The 23,750-nt window shown below is 35.5% G+C and overlaps 1 protein-coding gene across 1 annotated transcript; it reads right to left on the reverse strand.

The window, feature by feature from the left end:
• Positions 1–13,689: 13,689 nt before the first annotated feature.
• Positions 13,690–23,456, reverse strand: LOC104115838 (succinate dehydrogenase [ubiquinone] flavoprotein subunit 1, mitochondrial). The gene is made up of 16 exons (XM_009626563.4): positions 23,210–23,456; positions 22,607–22,774; positions 21,574–21,661; positions 21,001–21,147; positions 20,792–20,932; positions 20,443–20,528; positions 20,263–20,355; positions 20,106–20,169; positions 19,761–19,904; positions 16,608–16,795; positions 16,320–16,494; positions 16,066–16,236; positions 15,839–15,908; positions 15,623–15,743; positions 15,497–15,534; positions 13,690–14,010 (listed from the first exon to the last, which is right to left on the reverse strand). Exons 1-16 carry the CDS (start codon positions 23,300–23,302, stop codon positions 13,908–13,910), a joined length of 1,890 nt encoding a protein of 629 aa, XP_009624858.1. The 5' UTR covers positions 23,303–23,456; the 3' UTR covers positions 13,690–13,907.
• Between the last annotated feature and the right edge of the window lie 294 nt (positions 23,457–23,750).

Here is a 23,750-nt window from a genome sequence, read left to right on the forward strand (position 1 = left end):
TAATACACATTTATTTTCTGTAATTATCCATTTATAAGCTAATCAATCGCTAACATTTCTTACTGGTATATTTCTAATACACTTCTGCTGAGTGTGAGAACTAAGAATACTACTAATACACTTCTACTTAATTAGAGTATGTGTGTGTATATGTGTGTGTGTATATATATATATATATATATATATATATATATATATACACACACACACACACACTAATCAATCAGTAATATTATTTAAGGATACCACTAATAAGTATCTACTTTTTGTAATTATCAATTTATAAGCAAATTAATCGCTAACATTTCTTACTGATATTGCTAATACACTTCTGCTTAGTGTAATCCTCAGTGTATAAGCTAATCAACTAGTAATAGTTCTTAAGACTACTACTGATAAACTTTTACTTAATCAGTGTAATTACTAATAGATAGGCTAATCAATCATTAATATTACTTAAGCATATCACTAATATGCATCTACTTTATGTAATTATCAATTTATTATCTAATCAATCGCTAACATTTCTTACTGATATTACTAATACACTTCTACTTAGTGTAATTCTTAATGCAGAAGCTAATCAATCAGTAATAGTTTTTAAGACTATACTAATACACTTCTACTTAATTAGTATAATTATCAATGTATAGACTAATGAATCACTAGCGTTACTTCAGGATACCATTAATATTACTTAAGGATACCACTAATAAATCTCTACTTACTTTAATTATCAAACTAAAGATAAACAATCACAAATATTTCTCACAAATAGCATTAATACACTTCCATTTAGTGTATAATTATTAATAAATCGGCTAATCAATCACTAACGTTACTTATATAAGGATGCCACTAGTTCACTAATACTTAGTGTTATTATCAATGTATATAAGCTAATCAATCACCTATATATATATATATATATATTTACATATATATTATTAATACACTTATACTTCGTGTAATTATCAATCTACAAGCTAAATATAACTAATACACTTTTACTTAGTATATTATCAATGTGTATGATAATCAATTCTTAACATTACTTAAGGACACCATTAATACACTTCTACTTATAGTAATTATCAATTTATAAGATAAACCATCAATAATATTTTTTACGAAAATGACTAATACACTTCTTCTTAGTGTGTAATTATTAATGTATAGGTTAATCAATGTAGTTAAAGATACTACAAATTCACTTTTACTTTGTGTAATTATAAATTACTAAGCTAATTACCACGAATATATTTTTTAGTAGTGTATTACCTCCACTTAGTGTGAATTTCAATAAATAGACTAATCAACCACTAAGATAATTAAGTAAATACTTACCGAGGGACTTACCGGCGGCCTCCCTCGGTATTGTGTAATAAAAAATACAAAATAATTATCTATAAGATTATATATTTAAGTTACCGACGGAAGTCCATCGGTACTGTAAGAACAAAATTCAAAATATTATGTAAATGCAATAGGATTGAGTACGCCGATAACTTTATTTTCTTTTTCATTTATTTTTTTCTAAAAGCACCGAGAGACACCGTCGGTACCAAAAAAAATAATTCAAAAATATAAATACAAAATGTTCCGAGGAGTCCGTCAGTAAATTACCGACGGAGTGCATCGGTACAACCAATTAAATTTTGACCGGTCAAAATATTATTATTTACCGAGAGTTGTCCGTCGGTTATTTTAAAAAAAATAGAAATTAAAAGGTTCAAAAGTACCGAGGGACTCCGCCGGAAAGTCCCTCGGAATAGCGACGGAAAAAAGTCCGTTGGTACTGGGGCGTCGATAAATACTAGTAGTGAATACTAGTAAATTAAAGACCAAATAATGCTGACATTAATTAGGAAGAGTTCTGTATTTATCCCCGCGTTCACAATGGGTACGTTCTGTTAAACCTGCAAAATAACATACTATACTATGATCCAGAATTTGGGAAGATCTAAGATTACAGGAACATGAGTGTTCCACTAAAGATAGGAGGAAAAAGAAAGTATTACGTAGGAATTATTCCTATTCAATCAGAGGCGGATTCAGGATTAAAATTTTATGTGTTCAAATTCGTAATTCTATCACATATTATCTAATTTAATGGGTTCAAGATTTATTATTGGTACATATTTAATAATTTTTGACAAAAATACAGGGTACGAGCGAAAGTTATGGTTTCAATTGAAATCATAACTTCTACGCTGGAATCTGGATACATTTAATCAAGTGCACCATTCAGCTTTTTTTAAAACATGAGGCCAACAAATAATATTTGTTCCGGAGAATACATACATGAAATATCAAATTTAACAGAAAGATCATGAATCCATGTGTATCGTCTTTTGAGCACTACATCTGCCCCTGGTGGGGAGGTGGCTTTTGTAGACGTAAGAATTCTGTTTCCTTCAAATATAGGGAGAGGGGAAGAGGCGGTGAGAGCCAGAATTTTCATTAAGAGGTATTAGAATATAAGAATTTAAATACGCTATAAAATTAAGGGAAGTCAATGTATAATAAATATACATAAAATTAAAAAAATTATCTAACAATGCATTGTAATTTTCCGGCGAAGGAGTGTCGATTACACCCCTCGGTTGAATGTGGCTCCGCCACTGCCAGAGGGGGAAACAATTTTCAAATGTTTATTACGAGTTTTCCAAATGATTAGGATTTGGTTGGTATATGACGCAGAAAATGACTTTCTAAAAGTATTTTTAAGAAGAAGCTTTGTCTCGTTATTACTCTCTAAAATTTAGAAGTTATTCAATGGACTATCGGAGAAGAAAAACGAAGAAAGTCATTTTCCCCTTTTTAATGAAAATATTTTTCAAAAATAATAATTTTTGGTATTTAATTGCTAAAAAATGACTTATTTGCTGAAAAATATTTAAATACTACTCCGAAATTATTAGGTGAATATACACCTGCCACGGACCCTGCTAGCTCCACCACTCCTTGAATTTGAGAGCTGCTTCTCTCCAATGACTTGTCATTATTATTATTATTATTATTACTTATCTTTCACATCTTTTCTGAAGCAGCAGCAACAACAACAACTAAAGAAATTTAATTAGTCACCTATAAGTTGCAAAGACGTCTAAAAACTAAGACTAAGGAGTTAGGATTTGGAAATTGGAAGTTCTGGTCGTTAATTTTCTTGAGAAATAAGAAGTTCGAGTAGTAGTTAATTAGTAAAGTATACTATTTATGAAATAAAATGTAAGAAGGGGAAAGATTAAAGTCAGTCTTCACTTATCTTAAGTCTTAACTTTAACATCTTACTTTAGAGATAATATAATAGACCCACTTATAGAACCTTATCTCAAACTCCTTTCATCTATTCCATTCGTCAATCCACATTTATCTCCTTTTTGTTATGAAAATAATTATAATGTGGATGTGCATTTATTATTCCGCTATAGATAATTTTCCTGAAAAAGATTATTCGTTTGGCACTCTATTGAAATTTATCTACAAACAGCTGATGCAGGCAGATTGTAAACAACTCAATGAAATGATTTGCATAAGCTTCTCATTAAACAGGCAGATTGCAAGCAGCTCATGCAGACAGCTTACAAGCAGCTCAAGAAAAGCCTCGCAACTGCTTCCTTTCTTCTATAAATAGAGGAGTTTTCAGTTCATTATTTATATCAGTTTGAAGTTGAATAATATATCAGTTTCTCTCTATACTTGTCTTTACTTTACAGTCTTTATTTTATAATACGTTATCAGAACGAGACTCTGCCATCTCGAGCAAATACTTTGAAAGTATCAGAGGTACGAACTTTCTTTTTCTAAATAATGTCAAATCTTTCTAAATTTGAATTTGTAGCCCTGGATATATCAGGCAAAAGCTACATGTCTGGGGTGCTTGATGTTGAAATTTATCTTGATGTGATGGGTTTGGCAGACACCATAAAAGACAAAAATCAGGCATCAAATCAAGATCGTGCCAAGGCAATGATATTCTTACGTCATCACCTTGATGAGGGCTTGAAAATGGAATATCTTACTGTTAAAGATCCAGTCATACCGTGGAATAATTTGAAAGATAGATATGACCACCCGAAGATGGTCATTCTTCCACAGGCACGATATGATTGGACTCATTTAAGGCTACAAGATTTTAAATCTATCAATGAGTATAATTCTGCTATGTTAAGAATTATTTTCCAATTGAAATTATGTGGTGATAATATTACTGATCATGATATGTTGGAGAAAACTTTCACCACTTTTCATGCCTCGAATATGCTCCTACAACAGCAATATCGAGAGATGGGATTCAAAAAGTATTCATAACTTATCTCATATCTTCTTGTAGCCGAGCAACATAATGGGCTATTAATGAAAAACCATGAAAGTCGGCCTACTGGTTCTTGTTCATTCCCTGAAATGAATGAGACGAACTTCCACCAAGCTAAGCGTGGAAGAGGTCGTGGCCCCAGTCGTGGTCATGGCCGTGGTCGGGGAAGAAACTCTAATCATGGTAATAATAATGCACCAAAGAACCCTCCTCATCACCAGCAGTGGAAAAGGAAGGAACAAAAGCATGAAGCGGTGCAAGCAACAAATGCAGAAAATGCATGCTATAGATGTGGAGGAAAAGGAAATTAGTCACGTACCTGTCGTACGCCAACGCACCTGGTTGAGCTTTATCAAACCTCCCTGAAGAAGACAGAGAAAAATGTTGAAGCAAATTTTATTTCTGAAGATAATTTAGACTTCATGCATTTGGATGTAGCTGATTACTTTGCACTCTCAGAAGGAGAAACAAGTTATATAATCGGTGATGAATCTGTAGAAATATAAATATTTTAATTTTTATTGTTTGTAGTAGATAGTATGGTTATGTAATTGTTGTACATAAATAAAAAGTTATGCTTTGATAATGATGTTTACTATAATATATTTCGTTTATGTCATTTTGAAGAATATGGATAATCCTCAAATTATGTTTAGATCAAAGACCAATCATGAAAATATTTGTGTAATTGATAGTAGAACAACGCATGCCATATTCAAAGAGCAGAAATACTTTTTTTATTTGCATAAGCAAAAAGCAAATGTTTCAACAATTTCAGGTAATATAAGTTTGATTGAAGGCTCCGGAAGAGCCATTATATTTCTGTCTAAGGGAACAAAACTTATTATAGATAATGCATTATTCTCCTCCAAGTCCCGAAGAAACTTGTTGAGTTTTATAGATATCTACCGAAATGGGTATCATGTTCAGACGATAGATGAAATGGATATGGAATATCTTTGTATTACAAAGAATGTTTCTGGCCAAAAGTGCATTGTAGAAAAGTTACCAACTTTATCTTCTGGCTTATATTATTCAAAGATTAGTACACTTGAAGCACACTCTATCGTAAATCAAAAGTTTACTGATTCAAATACTTTTGTGTTTTGGCATGGCCGCTTGGGCCATCCTGGATCAATAATGATGAGATAAATTATTGAAAATTCGAGTGGACATCCATTAAAGAACCTGAAGATTCTTACAAATGATGAATTTTCTTGTGATGCTTGTTATCAAGGCAAAATGATCACTAGACCATCACCAATGAAGGTTGGCATTGAATCCCCTGCCTTTTTAGAGCGTATACATGGAAATATATGTGGACCTATTCACCCACCAAGTGGGTTGTTTAGATATTTTATGGTACTAATAGATGCATCTTAAAGAGTGTCCCATGTGTGTCTACTATCATCTCGCAATCTGGCGTTTGCAAAGCTATTAGCCCAAATAATTCGATTAAGGGTACAATTCCCAGATTATCCTATAAAGGTTATTCGCCTTGACAATACTAGGGAATTCTCATCTTAAGCTTTTGATGATTATTGTCTATCAGTTGAGATAAAAGTTTAACATCTTGTAGCTTATGTTCATACTCAAAATGGCCTTGCAGAGCCATTTATTAAACACATACTCAAAATGCTATCTTGCATGAAACATCACTTGTTCGTCTCAAACCGACACTACTCCGTCACAATTAGTTTTTGGTCATGAACCAAATATTGCTCACCTACAAATTTTTGGATGTGTTATATATATGCAGTAGCACCACCACGGCGCAGCAAGATGGGCCCCCAAAGAAGATTAGGAATATATGCTGGGTTTGAATCACCCTCTATTATTCGCTATTTTGAACCATTATCGGAAAATTTATTTACTACTCGATTTGCATATTGTCGATTTGATGAAATAAATTTCCCACAATTAGGGGGAGAGAAAAAGGAAATCAAAAGAGAAATTGTGTGAAATATTTCATCATTATTTTATTTTGATCCATGTACCTCTATATGTAATCAGGAGGTCCAGGAGATCATCCATTTACAGAATATAGCAAATCAAATGCCAGACGCATTTACTGATTTGAAAAGGATAACTAAGTCACATATCCCTGTAGAGAATGTGCCTATCCGAATTGATGTCCCAGCAGGACCATCTACTAGCATGATAGCTAGTGAACCTAAAGCACGCCTGAAGCGTGGTAGGCCTTTGGGTTCTAAGGATAGAAATCCTAGGGAAACAAAATTGACAAATGATCAAAATAATACTCTGAAAGGATCTCTTGAAGAGACCCAAGATCTGATTAGTTATGAGATTCCTAGGGAAATAAAATTCACAAATGATCAAAATAATACTCTGAAGGGATCTCTTGAAGAGACCCAAGATCTGATTAGTTTTGATTACTGAAAATTTGAGTGCGCATCCATTAAAGAACCTGAAGATTCTTACAAATGAGGAATTTTCTTGTGATGCTTGTTATCAAGACAAAATGATTACTAGATCATCACTAATGAAGGTTGGCATTGAATCCCTTGCCTTTTTAGAGCGTGTACATGGGGATATATGTGGACATATTCATCTTCAAGATGGTCTCATGTGTGCCTACTATCATCTCGCAACCTGGCGTTTGCAAAGCTATTAGCCCAAATAATTCGATTAAGGGCACAATTCTCATATTATCTTATAAAGGCTATTCGCCTTGATAATGCTGGAGAATTCTCATCTCAAGCTTTTGATGATTACTGTCTATCAGTTGGGATAAAAATTGAACATCCTGTAGCTTATGTTCATATTCAAAATGGCCTTGTAGAATCATTTATTAAACGCTTGCAATTGATAGTAAGACCACTACTTATGTAAATAAAATTGCCCACTACTTTTTGGGGACATGCTATCTTGCATGCAACATTACTTATCCGTCTCAGACCGGCACATTATAATACATATTCTCCGTCATAATTAATTTTTGGTCATGAACCAATATTGCCCATCTATAAATTTTTAGATGTGCTGTATATGTGCCAGTAGTACCACCACAACGTAGTAAGATGGGCCCACAGAGAAGGTTAGGAATATATGTTGGGTTTGAATCATCCTCTATTATTCGCTATCTTGAACCATTGACATGAGATTTATTTACTGCTCGATTTGCAGATTGTCAGTTTGATGAAACTAACTTCCCACAATTAGGGGGAGAGAAAAAGAAAATCAAAAGAGAAATTGTGTGAAAAGTTTTATCATTATCCTATTTTGCTCCACGTACCTATATATGTAATCAGGAGGTCCAAAAGATCATCCATTTACAGAATATAGCAAATCCAATGCCTGACACATTTACTGATTTTAAAAGGATAACTAAGTCACATATCCCTACAGAGAATGTGCCTATCCGAATTGATGTCGCAACAGGACCATCTACTAGCATGAGAGATAGTGAACCTAAAGCACGCTTCAATCGTGCCTGGCCTTTGGGTTCCAAGGATCGAAATCCTCGAAATAGAAAATCGATAAATGATCAAAACGAAACTATAAAGGGATATTCTGAAAAGACCCAAGATCTAATTAGTTCTGAGATTCCTGAAAAAATCAATAAACCCGAGACTCAAGTGAGCGAGAAACTTTTAATATGTTTTACTGGTGATGGGATTAATTTAAATCGATCTGAAATAGTGGTGGATAATATTTTTGCATATAATGTTGCACTTAACATTATGCAAAACAGTGAGGATTCTGAACCCCGATCTGTCGAAGAATGTCAACAAAGATCTGATTGACCAAAATGGCAAGGGACAATTCAATCAGAATTGAACGCACTTGCTAAAAGAGGGGTCTTTGGACCAGTAGTCCAAACACTTGCTGGTATAAAACCAGTTAGTCATAAATGGATTTTTGTGCGAAAAAAGGAATGACAAAAATGAAGTTGAAAGATACAAGGCTCGCCTTGTCGCACAAGGATTCTCACAACGACCTGGAGTCGATTATGAAGAAATATATTCACCCGTTATGGATACCATAACATTTCGATATCTCATCAGTTTAGCCTTACGTGAAAGCCTTGAAATACATCTGATGGATGTGGTTACACCTAATCTGTACGGCTCACTTGATTATGAGATTTACATGAAAATCCCTGAAGAATTTAAAATGCCTGAAGCAAATTCAAAATCTCGAGAAATGTATTCAATCAGATTACAAAGATCTTTGTACGGTTTAAAGCAATCTGGGCGCATGTTGTATAATCGCCTTAGTGAATATTTGTTGAAAGAGGGTTACATAAATGATGTTATGTGTCCATGTATTTTTATAAAGAAAATGACATCAGAATTTGTTATACTAACTGTTTATGTTGATGACATAAATCTTTTTGGAACTCCAGAAAAGCTCCAAAAGGAAATTGAATATCTTAAGAAATAATTTAAGATGAAAGATCTTGGAAAGACAAAACTTTGTCTTGGTGTGCAAATTGAACATTTAGCAGACGGGATCTTTATACATCAATCTGCCTATACAAAAAGGGTCTTAAACGCTTTTAAATAGACAAAGCGTGCCCATTGAGTACACCAATGGTTGTTCATTCACTTAAAGTGAATAAGGACATGTTCCGACCTCCATAAAAGGATGGGAAATTCCTTGGTCCTGAAACACCCTATCTCAGTGCAATTGGTGCACTTATGCATCTTGCTAATGCTACAAGGCCTGACACAGCATTTTCTGTTAATTTACTAGAAAGATATAACTCTTCTCCTACACAGAGACATTGAAATGGGATTAAGCATATTTTGCGATATTTAAAGAGAACTCTTGATGTGGGTTTGTTTTATGCTAACAAAGGCAGTGCCGATCTTGTTGGTTATGCAAATGCGTGTTATTTATCTGGTCCCCATAAAGCTCGATCTCAAATTAGGTACATATTTACATGTGGAGGTACTGCCATATCATGGCGCTCCATAAAGTAATCTATTGTTGCTACTTATTCAAATCATGCTGAAATAATAGCTATTAATGAAGCAAGTAGGATGCGTATGGTTGAGATCAGTGATTCATTTTATTCAAGGAAAATGTGATTTGGAATGTGATAAAAGATCCACAATTTTATACGAAGACAATGCTGCATGTATAGCCCAATTAAAGGGAGGATTTATAAAAGAAAATAGAACGAAGCACATTTCACCAAAATTATTCTACACACATGATCTTTAGAAAAATGGTGACATCGATGTGCAACAAATCCGTTCAAGTGACAATCCAGTAGATTTGTTCAACTAAATCTTTACCAACTTCAACTTTTGAGAAGATGGTATACAAGATTGGAATGCGGAGACTCAAATATTTGGAACAAGATTTTCATCAGGGGTGAAATACGCGATGTGCTCTTTTTTCCTTACTAAGATTTTTCCCATGGGGTTTTTCCTGTAAGGTTTTTAATGAGGCAGCTAGAATTGTGTATTACTAAATGTGTGTACTCTTTTTCCTTTACTAAAATTTTTTTCATTCCCAGTAAGGTTTTAACGAGGCACAATATCTTTTAATGAACATCCAAGAGGGTGTGTTATAAAAATAATTATAATGTGGATGTCCATTTATTACTTCGCTATAGATAATCTTCCTGAAGAAAATTATCCGTTTGGTACTCTATTAAAATTTATCTACAAGCAGCTGATGCAAGCAGGTTGCAAGCAACTCAATGAAATGATTTACAGCGGTTTCTTATTAAACAGACAGCTTACAAGCAGCTTAAGAAAAGTCTCGCAACTACTTCCTGAAAAGCCTCGCAGCTGCTTCCTTTCTTCTATAAATAGAGGAGTTTTCAGTTCATTATGTACATCAGTTTGAAGTTGAATAATATATCAGTTTCTCTATATACTTGTATTTACTTTACAGTTTTTATTTTATAACACTTTTGTTTTTCTTTTCTTTTATTTTAAATGGGAAGTAAAGGACGACAGAATTGATCTTGCACCTATCAAAAACAAGCAACAATTCTATCAATGAATATCACTCACATTTCACTCCCATGTACAGATGTTTATTTGTCTTAGCTCATGTCTTTTCCTCATTTCCTTAAATTTTGCTCTGCTTTTCAAACTGTATCTGACAATGCCCCTTCGATGGAACTTAAAGTTGGATTGAACTGAGGGGAAATTGCAACATCAATCCAAAGACTTTTACTCCAGTAGTACTATTTCCTTTGTAACGCTAATGAATGATCGACAAATTAATATTTGTTTTTGATATTTATATAATTGGGGTTAAGCCGAATACAAGATAAGATCTATGCAATAACAGTGTAAAAATATATTTACATAATTATGTTACTTATAATTAAGGTAATTACGTATACATATATCTATGATAAAAATGGTAAGTAAGATAATAACACATGTAGTATAAAAATTTCTTACATTTGTAATCCTTTTAATTTTTGACTATAGAGTTTACCTATACGAGATTTGCAACTGCTTATATATTGTCCACCAGACCAACCTACTTTAATTTTCGTACTACAGTACTACAGAATTACAAAACTCATTTAACAGGAGGGGTGTAGTCTTAGATGTTTAGTTCATGAATAATGACAAAAGAGCTGGTTGTTGGTCAAAGGTTGTAATAGAGTGGTTTGTTGATCAAATCCAAGAAGGAAGTAGTGCTTTAGTGGAAAATCTGCTATTACTTTTGTTGTGAGTTATAGGAACAAAATAGAGACATATCTAGTGGCTTTTTGAACTCCTTGCATTGGACTTTTGGGAGTTTGGAAGATGAAAACGTTGCCAACTGAGTGGGATTGTACCGCATCTTTTGACTGAAAAAACTATTGACTCATTATTGCTCTAATTAATCAAATCATTTAAGGTGCATTTTCAATCCCTTTCACCCACTAGAAAACAAAAAAAATGTGTTACACATAAATATCGGATTGAACAAAATTGCAATTACGCTGGATTATAATTTTAAAAAATTTAGTTAGTTATGAAAGAATCCTACGATAGAGGAAAAAAATCGGAGCTTACTCCTTTAAGATGCAAAATACTGGTTCTATCAATGACTATCACTTGATCCTTGGTTGATTTGTTGCGTTAGAACAACGTTCTTCATTTATCGATTCGACCACTTTCATTTTAGGGGCTTAATTAACGCTCGAATAATAAAGCTAATATATGAATGTTGCCACCAACTGTAAAGGTAGTGGTGCTGGATTGGGAATTCTTCATTATTGCTTTTTAAGTTTAGATAAATTTATGTTACTGAACCTTCATCATTTCTGACTCTTATTTCGGTCATATAGGAAACTAACAGATAGAAAAATGTTGAAGAAACCACTCTGCAACTTGACTCTAATTCCCCTTTCGGTCGTTCTGCTCTGCCATCGACGGTAGTGTTTACCAGTAAAATGTTACAGTTGAATTTATACGTGATTTTTAGACAAATGTATTTATTTGATCCTGAAATAATAAAATAATCAAAAAATTATGCAATACTTAGCCTTAGGATGTAGACGAAACAGCAGAAGCGACAGTTCCGGGAATAGGGTTTCCGGGCACAACAACGAAATCAAAAAGTAAGAAGATAATATGGTTTTAAGCATTGTATAGAATGTAGCGTAAGTTTGCCAGAAAATTCGTGTCATTTACAATGATAACTGAGCTCATTATTTATAACTATGTCTGAACAATAATTTTTCTTCTATGATCGATCGATATAAACATCAACAGTTCCGAATTGGATCAGTTTCTCCTCAACAAATAAGTGCTTGGGCCACTAAAATCCTGCCTAATGGAGAGATAGTTGGAGAGATAACAAAACCCTACACTTTTCATTACAAAACTAACAAACCGGAAAAAGATGGATTATTTTGTGAAAGAATTTTTGGTCCTATAAAAAGCAGAATTTGTGCTTGTGAAAATTATCCAGTAATCGGAGATGAAAAAGAAAACCCGAAATTTTGTGAACAATAAGATAAGATGGTATTAAGCAGTGTATAGAATGTAGCGTGAGTTTGCCAGAAAATTCGTGTCCTTTATAATGATAACTGAGCTCACTATTTATAGCTATGTCTAGGGAAGGAGATCCTAGGATCGTGCCCTTCTTTAATGTCAATTATGAGGGACATTGATGAAGATGTAACGATGAATATAAATGCCAAATTCCCTGTAACGGGTAATTACTCTTAATGCCATGGAATATTCTCTATTAAATGCTCGGGCGAAGAGCATTTATCACATCTTTATGAGCGTTATTCTTTCCGGTGACAAACAAAACAGTTACCTTCGGTCTTTGGTCATCCCCGTCTTAGATTCCACGTGTCCCTTTTTTGGACGGCCACATATCATAGCATATTTTACCCTATACAGATAATATAAGAGTTCCTCAACAGTTAAACCCCGAAACTTTTCACATAATAGTTCCTACTTCTTACAAATATGGCATGTATCTTCATCGAGTATAGTTTAGTATAATATCGTACACCATCATCTCTTCGATGTGGCAAGGACGAAATGACATGCCATATTATAATCACATACACAGTGGTAGCTTCCGTCTCGATGCTGTTAGTTACAAAAATATGACCATCAACCAACCCCATGAAGTTTCTAACGACCAAGATAGAAGAAGAGACCATTCATGCCAGCTAACTTAATAATGAATTACCATTGTGTTACAACGGGTAACTTAAACACAGAATGATGAAAACCGTTTACTGCAAAAAGCAGGAATGACCTTTCTTTATATTATTCCATTGCAACACTCCAAACTCGCAACTGAGTCATAGCTGTATTTCGTAGATAACTTGGGTTGAAATATCCATTGTCACCAAGAGCATAAACACAGTCTATCTCAGATCAATGAGAAAATTTGGAATCAAGGTGAAAGTACGATAGTATGCGACAGCCAAATGTCATGTGATACTAAAATTTTATGAAACATCAACACTGAGCAAAATTAAAGAATCTTTTAATTCTTTTTGCATCACGACAAGCCAAAATCCGAAACACACGAAGAAATTTGAAGGGCAGGTCAACTGATTTCATAAGCATGTGCTGCTTCCTATCACTCCGCGATTTAAAACCCAATTATTCATACTTAACAACCATTTATTTATCGTACTCAACAACCCTTAAAAGTGAGAACGCTCAGATAAAAGAAGAAAAACTAGAGATCCGCCAACCATCCTTTACACACCATTTACTAAGACACATTTATTAGAAACGCCGATCCAAATCTGAAAAATTGAAAGCTTTTTAAAAGTTCCAGCATTCCTTGCTCATTAGAACATATAACTCACAAAGCGCTTTAACTGAGTTTATAAAAGGCATCGCGGTAAGTTGAGTCATCAACGTGTCCATCATGTCAAAATACGAGAAGTAGATTATGCAGGAGTATAAACAAATGATAATACCAGCTTCTACAAGATCAGGAAGTCACAAGACAGAAGCAGTGTTCTGCTTCTAAATATTTATGCACACTTCAGGCTGCTTCAGATTGCACAATAAAATCAACAATTATTACCAAAATTTCACAATTTGGGTGATTTATTGCAACCTTGCATAATCCTTATTATCAACTTCTATGCCACCCAAATCCCCTACAAATAAATATATCAATAGACACGTGCCTTGGGTGGGAATGACTCAACCTCGTCATCTAGAGTGTTCATATGAACTGGTCTGTACTCTAGCCGGACCTTCTCGTTCTCCCAATATCTGCAGATAAATAAACTTTGTTAACAAGCTGAACGCTAAGGAGAATGCATCTAACAATGAGAATAGCACTGAAGAACAATCAAGTCACACTACTAAATAGAAAATTGTGGAAATCTAGGCTGCTACATTCAGGAAGATGCAAGTTACAAACTTCAAAAAGCAAACATCAAAATCGTGGTATACGAACACCAATGGGACCAACCAGAAAAGCAAAAATAGAAAAGCAATGTACTGGCAAAAAGTAGGTAAAACAATCCAATCGAAACCCCCTGGGGTGGGCTAGTACTACCAATTTGATGATGCTAGTTTATAAAGGTGATTCTACACCTGGTTACAATAAGGCTAATAGAACAGTCCATATTTTGAACAGCTTACAGCCAAATCCAACTGTAACAGCTGACTATCAAGACTCGACGCCTAACAGCACTGCACATCATGATCCATAGCGAGAATACGAATAAAGAGAACCAAAAGTACAGGTGCCATATATTAGATTATTGCCCAGAGGAAGGCATGCAAGATAGAATTTATTCTCATGCAGCGGGAGGGACATAAACTTGAGTGGTTTTTTAATTGAGGGGGTGGTATCATTATTATTTCGTCCTTCGCTAATGAGAGGAAACATTGTGGCGCTTTTGTTAACACGCTCCAATGTTTGCCAGTCAAACAAGAAGTAGATTAATATTCCTCATCAAGATTCACTTATCATGTGGCAAAAACATATCTAGTGTCAGTGGACAAAGGAGGCTCTAGGATTTTCGTGTATAATGCACCTGTTATACACATCTTAACATTCTTTTTCATATTTTTATAAACACATTGTTTAAAAGTATATTTTATGTAAAAGACCAATTAGAAAAAATTTAAATCTTCATACTATTCAAAAACTCAAAAATCAAAAATCAAAAGTAAGATACAAGTGTTTTAACAGTGCAAAGATTTTTTACCTTTCCATTTATTCATTTCTCAGGTATTCACCTACTATTATTTTCAATGTTGGAGGGAAATCAGAAATTTTTTAAATTTATAAGGGTAATAACTGATTTTCACAACTTGAGGTTGCAATACCCCCACCCCTCCCCCCACCCACCCACCCCACACACACACGAAGAAAAAACCCCTCTACCGCAAACAAGAATATATAGGTCCATGGAAAAGTAATTTAATGGATAATCAAGCAAGACCTTTATCAATTATTGCAGACTAAATTACTAGGAGTAAGTGATAGAAATAAATAACAAGAGTGGGTTGCTGGTAAGCACCCTCCACTTCCAACCAAGAGGTTGTGAGTTCAAGTCACCCCAAGAGCAAGGTGGGTAGTTCTTGGAGGGAGGGAACCGAGGGTCTATCGGAAACAACCTCTCTACCCCAGGGTAGGGGTAAGGTCTGCGTACACACTACCCTCCCCAAACCCCACTAGTGGGATTATACTGGGTTGTTGTTGTTGTTGTTGTAAGTGATAGAAATAAATAAGGAAAAAACTTACCCTAGTGTATGTTTCATCCACTTCTCATCATCTCTTTTCTGCAAAACCATCAAAACTTCACTCCATTAGGGACAAAAAAGTTAGAGGAAAAGTAAATGAATCACAAGGAGAGAAATTGAATCTTACCGTAAAATCTTCACGAGCATGAGCTCCTCTGCTTTCCTTTCTAGCCTCAGCTGAGTGCATGGTGATGCATGCATTGATCAAAAGGTTTTCCAGCTCAATAGTCTCTATAAGATCTGAGTTCCTACGAATTAAAAAGAGGAAATTCAAAAAAAGGAAGAGGATAAGAAACACCTTAATATTACTTAATAAGAATTGATATTCTCCTAGCAATAATACCATATTAAACTTCTATCCTTCAACTGAACATCATGGAAACTCTCCCATGTTTTGTCAATGAGCTGGCAACCTGTAAGGCAATAGAGGAAAAGGGTGCAGAGGAAGTAGTCAGCTAAGCTGTTAAAGCCGCCAAAAACTTAGAAAAAACAGAATCCCTCACCAGACAATTCTTACAAAAAAAAAAAACTTGAAATAAATTTTAACAAAGATGAAAACCTCCTGCCTACCTTCCTCTAGTGTATCTTGTGTGCGGAAGACAGCAGCATTGTTTTGCATAACTCTTTGCATGTTCAGCCGAATCTTTGAGGTAGGCAGTGAACCATTTGAGTTCCTAATCTTGTCCAACCATGCAATGGTCCTCTCTCCTGCATCCTTCTCAAGTGGCTTCTGGTTCTCCCCTGCAGGAATGCATATTCAGAAATCTTAAAAATGTTATGCATGCCCAAAGGTTAGGGTAAATAGACTACCAATTTCTACAAACCTGGTCTTTGGATTTCAGCAACCCTATTAGCACATGCCCGCCCAAAAACAACAATGTCTAGAAGAGAATTTGCACCAAGACGATTGGCACCATGAACTGATGCACATGCTGCTTCACCAGCAGCCATCAGTCCAGGGACCACGGAATCAGGATTATCTCCTTTAATAGTGACCACCTGCCAAACAAACATTTTAACAAATGAGTTTCACCTCCTAAATTGAGCAGGTTAAAAAACATAAGCTGAAAAATAGATTTTCAAAGAGAAAGTCATTAACTAATTTTTAATACCTCTCCGTGGTAATTTGTGGGGATTCCTCCCATATTATAATGCACGGTAGGTAAAACAGGAATTGGCTCCTTAGTTACATCAACACCAGCAAAAATGGCAGCTGTTTCAGAGATACCAGGAAGTCTCTCCTTAAGGACCTCCGGAGGTAAGTGATTGAGATGAAGATAGATATGATCCTTCAATGGTCCTATCGAAAGTTTGACAACAATATCAAAATTTTGAAAAAGGTCCAGCAGTCGTGACTGCTCTAAAAGGGGGAAGGAAAAAGGAGAGAAACAGGGCATGGGGTTAATCCTGAACACATGCACTACACTCAGCTAAGTTGCTCCGACATGGCAATTTAGATGCCGCACCAGTGTCGACACGACACTAGTATGGGTGTAAGTATGGGATCCGTACCAGATCTGGTCAAACAATTTGGGTACTTTGACCACGACGGATAGAAAAATTCGAGACGAGATACAATTTGATTACCGAAATCAGAACTAAAACTAGGGTAAATTTGAAGAAAATAGCATATCTTATCTAGGAAATCAATCTTTTACTTATCTACAACTTGAGAATAAAAAGGAAATCCACACTTTACAAGCTATACGTAAGTATGCCACAAAATTTCTCATAAATTAGAGAGATTTTTATTTTTTAAAATTATTTTTAGCCGGATCCCCCGCACACGTATCCGTACTAGGATCCGTATCCCCGAATCTTAAAATTTACATCTTGAAAGATCCGACCTCTAGATCCGCACCTGTGTCCGAGCAACTTAGACGCTCAGAAACTAAGCGCTGCAAATGTACTAGCGCAATCCTAGGAAAACGCTGTTTGACATACACAGGTTGTCCATCAACAAAAACTTCCTCAGTTCTATCAAAAGATTTCAAACCCGAACATGTTCAATCTTTTACTGAAACTGCACGTGGCAGTTTCTCAAAAGGAAAGATAAACGACCAGAATCATGGTGGACCTTTGATACCATAGCACTAAAAGCTTAATGAAACAAGTGTTTACATTATGTTTTTGACAACTAATAATGCCAACAATAGAAAAATATCCTGTCTTGATATAATAAATGAAACAACCAGATTGTGTTTGTTTGAGATATATACTGTTCAGCATAAAAAAAGTTTTGTCATAAGTAAAAAGAATACTTCACGTGTAACTGGAAATTGAAATTGGTCCATGAGTAGTGCATCACAAAATTCTGATGAACTAATATATTTCAATACAAAAGTTAAAAATTTGCTATTTATTAATTTGAGATTGTTGCTGTATTTCAAGCGCAATGAACATTATAGCAAGATTAACTTTAGGTCAGAGTATTCAAAAAGCAAAGAGTGCAAAAAAGCTCTAAAGTCTGTTAGAGCTTTAAGGGCAAAGCGCAATTAAAGAGTGGGCTTTAGTGAAGAAAAGTGCCAAGGAAGAAAATAAACAACAGAAATGCAGTGCCAGAAAATGTAACTATAAACACAAATCATAACTATTTGGTCAAAGCAATTAAAAACTATTGAAAGAAAATAGATACGATGTAGTGTTGTCAAAGGCGAAAAGCTCTAAAAAGCGCTCTAGGTCTATTTGGGCTTTAAGCGCAAAGCGCACTTAAAGTGTAGGCTTTAGTTAAAAAAGGCGCAATGAAGGAAATAAATAAAAATTTATACTCCCTCTGTTTCAAATTAGACGAGGTACTTTACTTTTTAGTTTGTTCCAAAATAAATGACACATTTCTAAATTTGGAAATAATTCAACTTTAAACTCTTCATTTTATCCTTTTTACCCTCAATGAGAAGCTTTTATAACCACATAAATGTTATGGCCCCACAAAGCTTTTACCCCTTAACCTTTTAAGACCACAAGTTTCTTTTTTTTCTTAAACTCCGTGCCGAATCAAACTACCTCATCTAAATTGAAACGGAGGAAGTATGTATTTCAAGAACAAAGTAACAAATTCATTTATAATGTTTCCCCTAGCAGCTAATACACTTATTTCTGATTATAGTTGTGTTTTAGTGCCGCTTGATTCAAGAGAGAACGCATGGGCAATGAGGCGCACGTCTTAGTGCCTTGCCTTACACTGAAGCGCAACTAAAGCGAGGCGAAGCACCCTCCTTGAGCTTTTTGAGCTTCAGGGCTTAAGCGCGCCTTAAACGAGCCTTTGACAACATTGATACGATGTTGTGCCCTTAAAGACATAACCCGTCTGTCGACGTCCATACACATACATTAAAGCGCCAATTAAGCGAGGCGAAGCGCACAACATGGGCTTCACCGAGCTTCAAGGCCTAAGCGTGTTACGCAAGCCTTAAACAACACTTCTTTAGATTTAGGTGGGCTAGCATCAAACACATTGTCTATGGATGATATTTACAAGTTTATAATTTTGGAGGAACACTCAAGATTGTATATGGTAATATGATAGCAAAAGTATGTAACACTTCCAAAACCAAAATTCAGTTTCCTAGACTTCAATTATTCAGTGAGATAAGTTTCATTGTACAGATAAAAAAGCCTCTTAGCCTTCCTCTGATAATCCCTACAAACAATTCCACTCATTAGTTGAGGATGTCCTTCCTATAATTAATAAACCCACATACAATATCAGGGCTCTGAGCAATATTAACTACACAAGAAATATCAGAATCAACTTGTAAAGCATAAATAGGAAGTCCAGTTGACTGATGGGCATCAAATGCCAGATCTTCCAATTAAGAACTAAGACACATGGATATGGACTGATGCAGCATAAAGCGGAAATCCAATGCATTGGTGCTCAAAAACAATTATGATGACATCAACAATAAACAGACAGAGGCTAGAGGTGATTTGCAGAAAATACTTTCAGTTAAACAAAGATCTGGCATTTCAGACTTTCAATATGACAGTCATAACACAATCACTTCAACCAGACAGATCATGAACTTTGCCACAAATCATGAAGATGCATGAAAAGGAAAGCAAGAGACTTGAACAGCTATCGAGTGAAACCAGTATAAGAATAGCAATAACCCTGAAACATTAGTACTGTGGTGAATATCTACCCAATGCATTTGAAGCCAGGAGAATATTTACTCCATCAGAATGACTTAAGAACATGGGGTCTCCTATAAGAATGCTTAACATATAAACTCATTTATTGAGCTTAATCAATGATATCATACCTACACCACGCCCTTCTCGAATTTCCATTGTCATAGATCTGGAAACAACATCTCTTGACGCAAGATCCTTGGCTGTTGGGGCATACCTTTCCATAAATCGCTCACCCTCACTATTCCTCAGAATACCACCTTCACCACGAGATCCTAAGCATGGAATAAAGCATTCGTAAAAAAATAAAAAGAATATGCCAACAGAATAGTGAAAGTACTACATCAAAAAAATCACTCATCACAAGGAAGATACACTGTATTCACGAAATCAGGGAATACGAACAGAGAGTTGACAGAAAATTGAAAAAACAATATATTATTGTCCTCACTAATAGCATCGAACAAGAAACAAACCTTCAGTAATGAGACAACCAGCTCCATATATACCAGTTGGATGAAACTGCACAAACTCAAGATCCTGCAAGAAGACAACAGCAGATTTTCCTCGATATAAGGTACCAAAAGTAGAGGGGAAAATTGCACAGCCGGAAGATGTCAGTAATAAAGAGACCTCAAGAGGAAGCCCAGCACGCGCGACCATAGCATTACCATCTCCGGTGCAAGTATGAGCAGATGTTGCAGAGAAGTAAGCCCGACCATAACCCTAATCCAAACATTTAAAAGAGAAGATTTAAAATTCATGACTACTTCCAGAAGTCTAAAGCAGAGGTCAGTGTTAACAGGTAAGTACCCCTGTGGCCAAAATAGTAGAGGTGGCACGGAACCGATGCAAGGTACCATCCTCCATATTTAGTGCTATTACACCTTGGCAGCTCCCTAATTTTGATGCATTTTAAATCAAAGAGAAGATATGATTAGTAGAATGAATCAACCAAAAAATGAGCAAGAGTCCTACGAATCCACATGTAGCCTCAGCCACATATATACTAATCAATCATCCAATTAGGAATATGTTCAAAATATCAATAGAAATACAGGACATTTTTAGTATGTATTGTGCTAGGTTACTACCACAAAGTTTCAAAGTGCACAAAACATCCCAGCAAAAGTGGACGTATATAGTAAGTAGAAGAAAATACCATCACTGTTCATTAGTAAATCCAAAGCAAAATATTCCACGAAAAACTGTGTATTATGCTTCATGGCCTGCCCATAAAGAGTATGCAGTAGAGCATGCCCAGTCCGATCAGCAGCACAAGCACAACGATATGCTTGTCCCCCTGTCCAAGATAAAACAAGAGTCAGATTGATTCGATAATACCATTAGATCAAGAGTTCAACTTCTTACCTTTTCCAAAGTCTAGGCTTTGACCACCAAATGCACGTTGATATATTTTACCATCTTCAGTTCGAGAGAAAGGCAAACCATAATTCTCAAGCTCTATAACTGCTTTTGGCGCTTCTCTACACATATATTGGATAGCATCCTGATCACCTGGAAAATCATCACCAGACTTGCATTGAGAGAGAACAATATAAAACAAACAAGGAAAACCTTAAGGCATAAACTCAAAGGTCCAGAGATTGGAACCCACTCTCTTACCACTTCTAGCCCAAAAAAACAAATAACGAAATAAATAAATTTGATTGGTTTCTAAAAAATGTACGACACACATTGCAGTCATACAGTATACTCAATGTGGCAAAACCATGTAACTTTGGCCCCTTAATTACATTGTTTGAAAGCAATTGGCTTTGTTTTGAAGCGGAACATGTGTAAGTAAGAGGTACAAATCTGTAACAATTGAAGTGCACAAATTTCTACTCTGCACTTTGACTTATACATGGTTCATGCATACAAAAGAAGCACTGAGTTAATGCCAACAGACATGGAGAAAATCTGAGTTCAAGACAAACTTACCTAACCAATCACTTCCTTTAACTGTATCATACATGTGCCACCTCCAATTGTCCTCTGACATATTGCCTAATGCTGCATTTATACCGCCCTACGAAGGAAAATCACAAACATATTGGGTCTCAAAATGGAAAATTTAGCAATTAAATGCAATATTGCCTATCCGATAAGAGCTGTTAATATTTTAAGGATTGTTGGTCCATCAAGCAGCACAGCAAAACCAGTTTCTCCCCGATTTCTCTAAGAGAAACATTTTTTTGGGAGGAAGTATAGAGACAAAATGCAGATTAAGTGTGTTCTACCTAGGGAGGCAAAAGAAAGCTACTTGCATATAGCAAACATGAGCAAAAAGGATATAGCATAATATCTTCATAAAAAAAGCGACAAAAAAGAAGGACAAGCATAATAACTCACGCATAAGAAGATCAGGCAATGTGAATTTTAAGCAAGTTCCGCACAAAGAATGGAAAGGGAATACAACAGCTGAAAATTTTAAGCCGGGAGGACACAAAAACGAGCTGATTTCCTTTTTTGTGGACAACACAAATCTCCCTCAACTGGCATAGTCAAGAATGCACCACCATGAAGTTCTCAACAGATAACAAGCCAAGAAGAAAACTTTAAGCGAAGGAGTAATATACTACTGAGAGAAAGGAAACAATCAAAACCAAGTTAATGGAAAACAATCAAAACAAAGTTCTTCGGTTTGATTTAACATACTCCAGTCATAAGTGGCTAATAGCTCTGTGCAAACTATAACACAAATCTACCTAAACTGCTACTGTCATGAGTTTAACTTCTTTAAGAAAATACAGTGAACCTTTCCATGTTTGTAATCAATTCCAAGTAATTTCAGTTATAAAAATGAATATTGTTTAGTTGGCACAGCCCGCCAATGAACAGGTAACCCGACGGCAGTGAGCAATGGGTCCCAATTAGTGCAGATGATAGGGTGCTCTTTGTACAGAGTCATATTTTTGCCTAAAAATCTATACTTTCCGTATACGTCTTGTATATGGATTAGAAAACCAGGTACCTGAGCTGCAACGGTGTGAGATCGAGTAGGAAAGAGCTTGGTTAAGCAAGCAGTATTGAATCCATGCTCAGACAACCCTATTGCCGCTCGAAGCCCTGCACCGCCTGCACCTACCACCACTGCATCGTATGTGTGATCCACCACCGTATATGACGAGCCTCCCACATTCTGTCGGGCAGCACAAAATATTCATCCATGAAAAAACAATCATCAGAACTTAATAAAATAATTATTTTAAAAAGAAACCCGAAACCACAGCTTATACAGAAGAAAACAAAGCTAGTAAACATAGGCCAAAAAGGAGCTTTGAGGATAAGAAAATGAGAAATCATAAGCTTGGAGAATCTCGAATGATCGAACACAATCAAATCTATTAACAACTAGGTCATGAGCCTAATGAAATATCAGAATCTAATACAAAGTTTAATCAATCGAAAATCATTAAGATTCACTAACAGCTAGGTCACGAGTAATGAGACAGCAAAACTTCAACACAGAATATATCAAACGACAATCGTTAAGATTTAACAAATAGATAAAATCAGGTCATTATGATTAGCTGATCAAATGAATAGATTGAAAAAGGATAGAGGAAAACCGTACAGTCTGTGAGGAGAAAAGTCGGCGAAAATGGCCGCCGCCGGAGATAGATCTGTTGGAGGAAGCGCGAAGGCCACGCGACACACACCGCCACATTCTCACGGGTGAACACACACGTATAGAAAGGATTGAGAAACAAATATGCCGCTGCTGGTTGTCTTTGGAGATTGTATGGAGAAGAAGACGACAGCAAAAGCGAAGTAAAAATGGGATGCTATTCTTGGGTACTAGGACGGGAAGATTGTTTGGGTGAACACTGACGCTTATATTCCCACTTTACTGAAAATACCCCTAATCTTAACCCTTTTTACTGAACGGCCACTATCGGGGTATCACGTTCTGTTACGGTAATTTCTTTTTTTGGTAAGATAGAAACGTGCGGCCGCTACAAACTTTGTCACAGGCTCTCTGTGGTGAGCATTTTATGTGCACTGAGTAAATTTTTTCTGTGTAATAACTTACAAACCATATAGTGAATGTAAACCGCATTAATTGTGCGACACACTCAACCCATAAAGTATTGAGAGGAATCGATCCCAAGTCA

Source organism: Nicotiana tomentosiformis, chromosome 2, assembly GCF_000390325.3.
Source record: "Nicotiana tomentosiformis chromosome 2, ASM39032v3, whole genome shotgun sequence".
NCBI classification, from domain to species: domain Eukaryota; kingdom Viridiplantae; phylum Streptophyta; class Magnoliopsida; order Solanales; family Solanaceae; genus Nicotiana; species Nicotiana tomentosiformis.

What these genes read in the sequence shown, in the direction of transcription:
- LOC104115838 (XM_009626563.4), bottom strand. Translation starts at nt 23,302, where the DNA reads ATGTGGCGGTGTGTGTCGCGTGGCCTTCGCGCTTCCTCCAACAGATCT. An exon ending in GACTTTTCTCCTCACAGACT is followed by an intron (nt 22,775 to 23,209) that starts GTACGGTTTTCC and finishes GCTGCCCGACAG; the next exon opens with AATGTGGGAGGCTCGTCATA. An exon ending in TGGTTGTCTCATTACTGAAG is followed by an intron (nt 19,905 to 20,105) that starts GTTTGTTTCTTG and finishes TTCCATGCTTAG; the next exon opens with GATCTCGTGGTGAAGGTGGT.